The sequence below is a fragment of the Seriola aureovittata genome, chromosome 24 (genome assembly GCF_021018895.1).
Source record: "Seriola aureovittata isolate HTS-2021-v1 ecotype China chromosome 24, ASM2101889v1, whole genome shotgun sequence".
Lineage (NCBI taxonomy): Eukaryota > Metazoa > Chordata > Actinopteri > Carangiformes > Carangidae > Seriola > Seriola aureovittata.
In genome coordinates, this window is record NC_079387.1 from 11,858,542 (window position 1) to 11,868,541 (window position 10,000).

Genomic DNA, 10,000 nt, shown 5'->3' on the forward strand with positions numbered 1-10,000 from the left:
GGGTGTGTTTATGGCTGTTATGAAATCCATCAGCTGATCTTTGTTTGTCTCTGTCCTGACTGTGACCCAGACCGGAAACAGGAGCAGTACACCTGGACCATGATGCAGAGTAACCCCGTCATGTTCGGCTCCCTCACCCTGAATGCTTTATTCATCTTAGTGACAATAGGTGAGTCTGTTATTTATATTTCACCCGGTCACTGAGCTTTAAATACATCTGCTGCATGAACACATGACAGGTCATGACGCTTTACATTTTAAACACCTACATTTAAAGAGACAATAGAGAGGTCTGACTGCAGAATGTAATGACTGGTGTATAAAGAGGCCAGCAGCGTTGTGATTGGTTCACTGTAAACTATTGTTCCGGGACGTGACTGGATCCATAAGAAACAAACCCGCCTCCTCATTAACACAGGCCGCCCTCACCACAGCACGGAGATCAGTCTTTGTTTGGACGGTAGCTTGTTGCTAACGCTAGCCACCTGTTTCTTCTTCTACTACTGAAACTTGTCTTCTTCTACTGCGATAGAAGTAAAAAGAAACCTGTAATTATGGATAGATATTTGTGATTTAATTTCTACTTGCATTTTACCACACTTTTCCTTTTGCTTTGAACATGTATTGTTTGGCTTCATTGACTATCCACCAACAAAAAAAGGACATTTTTATGTAATTAATCTGATCATATATTTGGCAAAATGGCATAAGCATAACTGCAGATACACTGCCCAAAAACCACTCTTCTCTATTTTTAACAATGAGGTCAAACAATATATAAAAACCATTAATTACTCCACTAATGAGAAAGCTATTAAAACTATTTCCGTGTGTGCTCTCTTTGATATATTTTTGTAATACCTCTGTAATATTCTATTTCCTTTATATGTTTGTAACCCCCTGGAGATTTTCATTGCACTATTCTTTTGTATTGTTCTGTATGTCTCAATAAAGTTGTATTGGAAAAAAAAAAAAAAAAAGAAACCTGTTTACACTTGTTTCTTCTTCTACTACTGAAACGTGTGTCTTCTTCTTTGTGTTATTTGGTGGACTGCAGTACCAACCTTTAGCTGCATACCGCCGTATGTAATTTAAATAGTTGAATTCTATGAAATAACCCGGTTTTTAGTCTCACACACCTTCTCTCCTCAGTGTGACGTTGTTAGTCTGAAGGTGAAGTCACTCACCTGACGCTCTGTTGGCAGGTCTGGGGTCTACGTCACTGTGTTTCAAGAAGAAGACTAGAGACGTCCAGGTGAACGGCCCATCACCTGTCACGTATGATAACACAGCGACTCTGGAGACACCGCAGGTGAATACTGTCCCGCTATTAAAACTGCTACTGCTAATATTGATGCTAATACTAGTACTGCTATCAGTTATTGCAACTGATGCCACTTCTAATTGTCATGCCCACTACTAATAGCACTACAGCTATTGCTAATTATTTTTATTTCATTATTATTATTTTATTTTATTGTCAATGCTATGGCTACCGTTATTACCACAGGTGTGGCTAATGTCACAGCAGCTAACTAGTAATGCTACTGCTGTTACCGCTGCTAATTCTATTGCTAGCGACAGCTACAGTTTTGCTACATCCACTGCTAACAGTGCTAACAGTGCTATCAGTGGTGCTAACAGTGCTAACAGTGGTGCTAACAGTGCTATCAGTGGTGCTAACAGTGCTATCAGCGGTGGTAACAGTGGTGCTAACAGTGCTATCAGTGGTGCTAACAGTGCTAACAGTGGTGCTAACAGTGGTGCTAACAGTGCTATCAGTGGTGCTAACAGTGCTAACAGTGGTGCTAACAGTGCTATCAGTGGTGCTAACAGTACTAACAGTGGTGCTAACAGTGCTATCAGTGGTGCTAACAGTGCTATCAGTGGTGCTAACAGTGCTAACAGTGGTGCTAACAGTGCTAACAGTGGTGCTAACAGTGCTATCAGTGGTGCTAACAGTGCTACCGTCCCTGCTCCTGCTGTGTGTTTCAGTATGAGGAGATCCAGTTCACCTCCTCTACAGTCCGTCCAGATGTTCCTCCTCTGGAGTGTGTTTACTACAAAGCTCAGCTTCCTCGCTCCCCGCTGCCTCAACATTGACAGAGCAGGACACCTGGTTGGTACCTGTACAGCTGGTATATTCACCTGTAGTATTTACATTTGACAGTTGGATCAAAGACATTTGTTCCTTATTTTTTGCTTTTTTGTTTTTTACTTATGCTCTGCAGTCTGGATATGTACTGTTGACAAATGATTAATAGATATCTCTTCATATAATCTTTGTATATATTCTTAATATATAAGAAACATCTCTCCCTGTCATGGAAAAACAACACTGTAAATATAGAAAATAAAATGTTTTTCTAAAAGTCAGTCACACCTGCTTCGTCCTTCAAGATTTCATCAAGACGTAGAAATAACTGAATCTTTGTATGAAATATAGTCACTTTATTTTTATACACCTAATGTTTTTTTTCTGGCAGAAATGAGTTTCAGTAAAAAAACTGTTGCTGAGCATCAGGTTCAGTATTTAGTAATAGATCAGTTAGAAACAAATCTATTTGAAATCTATTTTATTTTTCATGAATGAAAATGCCACAAACTTAATGTTTCACGCAGAGTGGAGATTTTCTCATCAGGAATATAAAGTGTCTTTAGCATTTGTTTAAGAAGCTGCTTTAAGTTTTATTCGCCTGAAGAACATGAACCGCACAAACAACAACCAACAAACAAATGCTCAGATGTGTTGTTTTGGAAATGTTTCACATTTGGCGTGGAGGAAGTCAGAGCGGCAGCTTTGAGGTTCCTGAGGTCAGATCAGTGTCGGTGTGATTGAAGCTGCTGGAGACCACAGCTGTCTTCACGACTGCAGACATACAAACCAGATTAATGAAAGTGGACTGTGTGTTACAGAAGGAATTGACTGTCCCTGATCTAGTAACGTCTCTCCTGTTGAGTCATGTTTTTAAGATGAGCTCAGATGCGTCTTATGTTTTAGTTCCTCAGTCTTAAATTAGTCAGTTACTGTAGAATCCTTTCTGTTCCTCAAAGTGCTGAGTTGACGTCTTCAGACTCTCCTGACCTGAGTTACAACAGCTGGGCCTCCTCCTTTATTTCAGCTGTTTGACCTGATGACGCCACAGTTTGATTAAAACTAACATCTTTACGTCTCATGTTCATGAGACCTTGAGCAGCTCACTCAGGATGAATTGAAGGAACAGAACCACAGTGTCACTGTGAGTGTCCTGCAGCGCCTCAGTTTGAGACTTTCCGCTGAGACTAATGAAGTTCCTTCTGTTACGACTTGTGTCTCACTTCCTTCAAGTTTTCAAAGCCTCTGTTTTGTAAAACACTTTCTATCTTGGGTGTAAATTGTTTAGAGGAAGTTGCTTTTTCAGTCTCTAACACACACTGATGAGGAAAAACCCTGACAACATATATTCATTTAAATAAATTTACATTCAGCTCAGGTTCCTCCACTTCCCTGGATCCTCTCTGAGATGATCCTGCACCTTGACTGGAGTCCACCTGTGGTCAGCTGATTGGACACACGCCTGTCTATCACTGTGACATGAAGAAGTCTGGAACAACCAGGTGGTTCAAAAGTTTTCTACAAAGCTTGAAAACTTCTCAGTGACTGACATCAGTTCAGCCTGTAACAGGAGAGATGATTCAAACTGTCAAACCACATGTTCAACCTCCTGTTTAACCTGCAGGTGGGAGTTAGTGCTGTTGTTGTGCAACAGGATGTAACCTGTTGTAAGACAACCACATCAACCTCTGCTTCAGCGCCGTTCTGATCCATTAATCTACAAAGTTTCCACCAAAAAAACACAGTGTTGGAAACTGGTTCCCCGGCTGTAACATGTGTGTGACCTGTTCTTCTTCAGTCCAGTGATGAAGATGAGGCAGGAGGAGGGAAACACAGGTACAGGTGTGAACACACACACTGCACCATGTTAGGAGTGTAAAGGGTTGAAGCTAAAACTCCTTCTTCTTTGTGAACTGAGGGCACATGTTGGACTGCAGCTGCACATCTGTCTAACCTCTGGAGGCGTGCTCTCAGAGAGGTGTGAATGGCACCTTTACAGTTTGCTTTTATTCTGAAGAAACACTGCACCCACTCAACTTGGCAGCTCTCCTGACTCCACCCCTTCACAAGCTGGAAACTCTCGTCTCAGTATGAAGTGCATTTAGTAGCTGTTGTGGAGCTTTTGAGCATATCACATGATCTTCATCAGAAGATGGAGAGTGTCATGGTATTAAAGACGTTCTCAGTGCTCAAGCATCTATACCGGACTAACTCCCTCAACTGAGGAAGATCACATGATCAAAAGCTCCAGAAAAGCTACTAAATGGACCCTGTAGTAGCTTTACTTTTGACCTTTAAAAATATTCCAATAAAAACTCACAAGAGTGGCACAGGTCATACTGTACCTGGAGGAGTATCTGCAGTTAAAGTACCCGTCATAGTACTTCTAATGGTAGAAGTATGTAGTACTGATTACTAAATGTAGCAGTAGCAATAATATAGAAAGTGTAGTAGTAGTGGTTAGTAGCAGCAGTGTTGGTATGAGATGTAAATGAAACCCTGTAGATTGATGCTTTCATCACAGCAGCAGGTCTGTGTTTATACAGCACATTAATATACAGAGCACGTGATCTATCATCTGTAGCACCGAGGCCGCTGCTGTACACAGACTGTTCATGCTGATGACAAACCACTTCCTGTCAGACTTCACACCCCGGTGTGGAGGTGAAAGGTCATCAGATAAACAGATACGACCAGGTCGGGGTCGTGGTAAATCACTTCCTCATGTTCGTTCTGTCAATCAGTGAAAACTCCTTTCAGTGTTTATGTCAAACGCTGTGAATCAGCTGATTTCTAAATGTCACCACTGTCACTGTCATAAGACTCATGACTCTGTCCAAAGGTCAAAGGTCAGCAGACATGGACATGACACTGACACTGCAGGATGAAGAATGACTTCCTCTGAAATCTGGGAAAGTTAAAGTGATCCTGTAATGGGCCTGGACCCCCCCCCCCCCCCCCCCCGTCAGATTATTACTTTATTGATTATGTCACTGATTGAACATGAAACTCATCCTGACTGTGATCAATGCTCAATAACAGGAGACGCAACAACAGCACCACCTGTAGTACTAGTCAGTACTACTAGTTAGTACTACAGATGTACTAGTTACTAAAGGAGGAGTAATACTAGTAGAAGGAGTAGCACCTCCAGTAAGAGTGATGCTACTAGTGATAACTGCAGTAACAGTAGTATTACTAGCAGGAGCAGTATTAGCACTTACACTAGCACTACTACTAGTAGTGTATTTAATGTTGGAATAGTACTAGTTGTGATAGTTGCATTACTTTTTTGTAGTATTGATATAATTGTAGGGAGAATGTAATAAAAATAAAACAATAAAAAAATAATAATAGTAATAATGTCGTGGTGTTATGGCAGAATATACAGGCGAAATAGATTTTTAAATATTATTATTATTAGTAGTAGTAGTTTTATAGTTAATAGTAAATAATAAAAATTAAAAATTAAACAAAAATAAAAATTTGATAGCATCTATTATTAATGAAACATAAAAATTCGAAACATGTAATATTATAATAATATAATATAAATTATTATAGTGTGTAACAACTATAATTTATATTATAGGAGCAGCAGTTGTAATAGTTGCAGCATGAATATTAATGGTAGAAGTACTTGAGGTACTAATAGAAGCAGTACTAACTACTTTGTAGTTTTAAATGATTGTAATAAAGGAAGTTATTTGAATGTAGTAGTATATTAACTCGGGCGCCTGCCAGAGGCCTGTCTGCTTCTCAGGTTGATCAATTAAAAATCAGCATCACTGATTTCATGTCTGTGGTCGTTGATGAGGAAACAGGAAGTCAGCATCAGATCTGAGGCCTGGAAACAGGAAGTGGTGGGCTAACCTCAGTGTCACACTGTTTCCTGTTTGGCTGCAGCGCTGGTCAACACTTCACTCTGTGTTGAGGCCACATGATTAATAACCTGCAGATGAAAACACAGCAGCAGCGGATTATTGATCAGTTGATTGATTACTTTTACTGTACTCGTGTATATTAGAAAAAATACAACAATTCTAAACTAAAATATACTTTCAATGATTTTGCAGAAACACATGCATCGGAATGTAAAACATCTTTCACTCAGTGATCACTTTATTAGGAACACCGCACTAACACTGGGCAGTTCCTCAGCTCGCCATGAGCTGCGGAACCGTTTGGATCCACGTGGGGGCGCTGTGACGTCACAAACTGGAGACTCAGCAGGTCAACCAAGGTTTCCTCTGTGTGTGTGTGTGTGTGTGTGTGTTAGATAAACTTTATTTTACTCAATTTTACACAAATTAAACATATGTGAGAACTTTTAGTCAAAGTGAAAAAAATCCTATTGTTTATATATTATTGATCCTCAGTCCATCCATTTATTTACATTGACTCATTTATCAGATGCTTTTATCTAAAGAGACAGTGAGTGACATCACTGAAGCGCCAGTGTAAGTATTACGTCACATTATCTGTTATCTATCATTTGAATATGGCCACAAAGTGAGTGTGTGAAAATGAAAATGCTCATTGAATTACTGCATTTTAATTTGAACTTTTCCTGAACAAAGTCCATGTCTCTTGTGTTGTCTGTGGAGGAGTCCGTAATTTCTATCTTTAGGAATAACACGTGACATTTAAGTCTCTTATTTAGTCTAAATTTCTTTCACATTATGAACTGTATGTTTATGAATGTTGTGATTATTATTTATTAGGAACTTCCGCTGCTGCTGGTCTTTTACCTTCACGTGCTGCTGCAGGTGATGGATTATGTTTCACCTGCAGATAAAGTTTTCTGGACTCCTGCTTCATGTTTGCTGGTTTTACTCTGTGAGTCCATGAGCACGTGAAGAGGAGATTAAATGGTGATTTAAAGATGTTTTAAAAATAGTAAAATGTAAAATAACATCAGTAGAAATATAAATAAAGCGTCATTAATTCACATAAGTCAAGTTTCAGTTCAATGAAATAAAGAGAGAGAAGTGAACATGTGTTTGTGTCAGAAACAGCTGATTAAAATCACAAACATTTATCCAGAATAATACCAGGACCAGTGCTGTTCTACCTTCAAAATAAAAGCACCACATTTATCAGTGAAGTGTATATTATTTTTAATATTAAGACAAGATCTAATAGTGTTATTCCAAATTAAAATGTTGATTTTCTTCATCTTTTCCTCACTTATATATTTGTTTCGGTTTATGACGATATTTATATATTATGTTTCTTTTATAATTATTTAATATAAAACTTCACATTTAACTTAATCAGTTAATTGCACTTCATTATCTGCATCTTGGTGGGAGACAAAAAAGAAAAACCCTAATTGAGATGCAAGAATTCGCTCAGGTTTATACAGAAACATCAGCATCTTATCAGACGTGAATCAGTTAAAATGAAGATCCTCATATTAGAACTCAAACAAACCACATTCAAGTTTTGTGCAGGTTTGTCTCCATATTTGCTTGTTTTTAAAACTTTTGTTCAGGGGTTTTTTTCTGTTTTTTTTTTTTTGCTGCTTTATTTTATTTCTTTATTATTTATAGTGAGCAGACTGATGGCTGATGTTGCTCTTGTGAGGTTGTTACCAGACGTGTTGGTTTGTTTCTTAGTTTTCTGCTTCGGTACAATTTATAACCGATCTGATTGTACATCGATAAATCTGTCAAAAACATCAATTAAAAAAGTCGGTCACACGTGGGATTTATTGTGGTTTTATTGTGAAATCTCACACCGGAAACGCGGCGTTCCATTGTGCTTACCTTGACGCGGGAGAGAAAGAAGGAGAGAGGGAGAGAGGGAGAGAGGGAGGCTGTGACCGTGTGGAGGGAAAAAAAGGAAGAGAGAGAAAGCCGCGGGTGGAGAGGAGGAGGAGGAGGAGGAGGAAGAGCGGGATAAACCCAGCAGACAGACAGACGACGGGACCGAAAAGAAAGAAAAGAAATGTGGATTAATCCGCGAGCTGTGCGCGCGACACTCTGAGGAATATTTCCGCTCGTGGAGGAAAATTAATTTTTTACATTTTCTCTCTCTTTTTTTTTTTTTTTTTTCAATTTTCGGGCTGAAATTTGTTTGGATTTGATCCTGCTGCTGCTTCCTGCCGGGACACACACACACACACACACACACACACACACACACACACACACACACACACTCTGAGAGTTCAGCCCGGTACCGGACGGCGCGTGCGTCTGCGCGCGTGAATATGCGTGCAAGTCCAGGTGTGCGCGTGCGCTCCCGGCTTCCGTTCGTCGCTGTTTGTTGTTAAATCTGATGTTTCTGTGACGGAGTTCTGCCTCAGCTCCGGTCACCTTGTTTTTTGACCTGTGTGTGCGTGGCCGTGCGTGCGTGAGTGGGTGCGCGTGAACGTGTGCGTGCTCAGCATGTCGCAGCGTGACTCCCACACTGAAAATAATTCATAAACATAAACTCTGTTTTTATTTGTTCTGGAGAAAGTGTTTTTTTCTCTGAGGAGGACCAACAGTGTGTTTCTGCCTGTGTGTGTGTGTGAGAGTGTGCACGTGCGCGTCCACGCCCCCGTCCTGCATCCTGCACGCGGCAGATCGATGAGGATGGATGTATTTACTTTGGCACGAGAGGAGGAGATTTGATTTTTAGTTTTTAACCTGTTTTAACCGGATGGATATTAAATTAAAAATAATCAAAACAAAACTGAGACATTAAAAACCTGGAATTTACTCCACACAAGAGAAAAGGGTGAGTTTTATTTTATTTCATTTTATACAAACATTATTGTGACATGAAAAGAGAATGTTATTTTCCTGATTTTAAAGTGTTATCCATGATAATAAACCTGTAATATTCCTCGGGACCATGATTTACTCTCAGTTCTGCGCTGAAGCAGAAGATGAGAACATTCCTGTGGTGACGTCATATTGAGTTTATGGTTCTTCATCAAACACTGTAGGAGCAGTCAGCTGATCCATGACACCGTGACCTGCTGTGTGTCCGTGTTTCACTCAGTAATTATTCATTTTAATTAAGTAAATGATCCTGTTATAGAGCCGATATCAACCCTCACACCTGGAGTTATTGATTAATCTGCTGATCAGGTTTTTAATCATCTATGAAACGTTGACGTGTTGCAGTTTTTCACTTTTTTTGTTGCAAAATATCAGCTTCTGTGGTCGACATGTGTCTCACTTCAGGCTGGTCCCGGTCCTGGTCCCGGTCTTGGTCTTGGTCCTGGTTTTGGCCCTGGTCCTGGTCTTGGTCCTGGCCTGGTCCTGGTTTTGGTCCTGGTTTTGGCCCTGGTCCTGGTTTTGGTCCTGGTCCTGGCCTGGTCCTGGTTTTGGCCCTGGTCCTGGTCCTGGTTTTGGTCCTGGTCCTGGTCTTGGTCCTGGTTTTGGCCCTGGCCCTGGTCCTGGTCCTGGTTCTGGTCCTGGTCCTGGTCCTGGTTTTGGTCCTGGTCCTGGCCCTGGCCCTGGTCCTGGTCTTGGTTCTGGTCCTGGTCCTGGTTTTGTCACCTTCGTTTCTTCTTCCTTGTTTCAGTCTCGGAGGGTTTTTGTTGCTTTTCTCTCTGGAGCTCTTCGTGTCTGAAGAGTGGACAGTCGACCTCCTGGGGGGCGGAGTCAACAGCCAGGTGAAGTTTGATTCTTTGAATGCGTTCTCCCTCTTTCTGTCAGGCTCTTCTCCTGGTCCTTAGTTCTGCGTTAAAGGTGTGAACACGAGGGAAGCTGTGTGTGAGGTGTAGACTCCACCTGAGCTCAGGTGTATCTGCAGCGCAGGAAGTTCAGTCTGGAAACTGACGACTTGTGGTTTGAGGTTGAGAAGAGGAAAATGAAGTGTTTGTCTCCAGAGCAGACGTCACGATGTTTCAGTGTGTCTGCAGGTGAATCAGTGTCAGAATGTCTGTTTTATTATTTCCAACTG

The 10,000-nt window shown here is 40.7% G+C and overlaps 2 protein-coding genes across 2 annotated transcripts in view; both read left to right on the plus strand.

The window, feature by feature from the left end:
* LOC130165459 (uncharacterized) overlaps positions 1 to 2,369 on the plus strand; it is a 3,017-nt gene extending 648 nt beyond the window's left edge. The window contains exons 2-4 of the mRNA XM_056370770.1: positions 71 to 169; positions 1,206 to 1,312; positions 1,996 to 2,369. Of these exons, the coding sequence (XP_056226745.1) occupies positions 71 to 169; positions 1,206 to 1,312; positions 1,996 to 2,103 (314 nt within the window). The 3' untranslated portion in view covers positions 2,104 to 2,369. The remainder of the gene's footprint in view (positions 1 to 70; positions 170 to 1,205; positions 1,313 to 1,995) is intronic.
* A 5,548-nt stretch (positions 2,370 to 7,917) lies between these two features.
* Positions 7,918 to 10,000, plus strand: part of LOC130165404 (BCL-6 corepressor-like) — a 34,171-nt gene continuing 32,088 nt past the window's right edge. The window contains exon 1 of the mRNA XM_056370650.1: positions 7,918 to 8,824. The gene's annotated coding sequence lies outside the window, so the exon portion shown is untranslated. The remainder of the gene's footprint in view (positions 8,825 to 10,000) is intronic.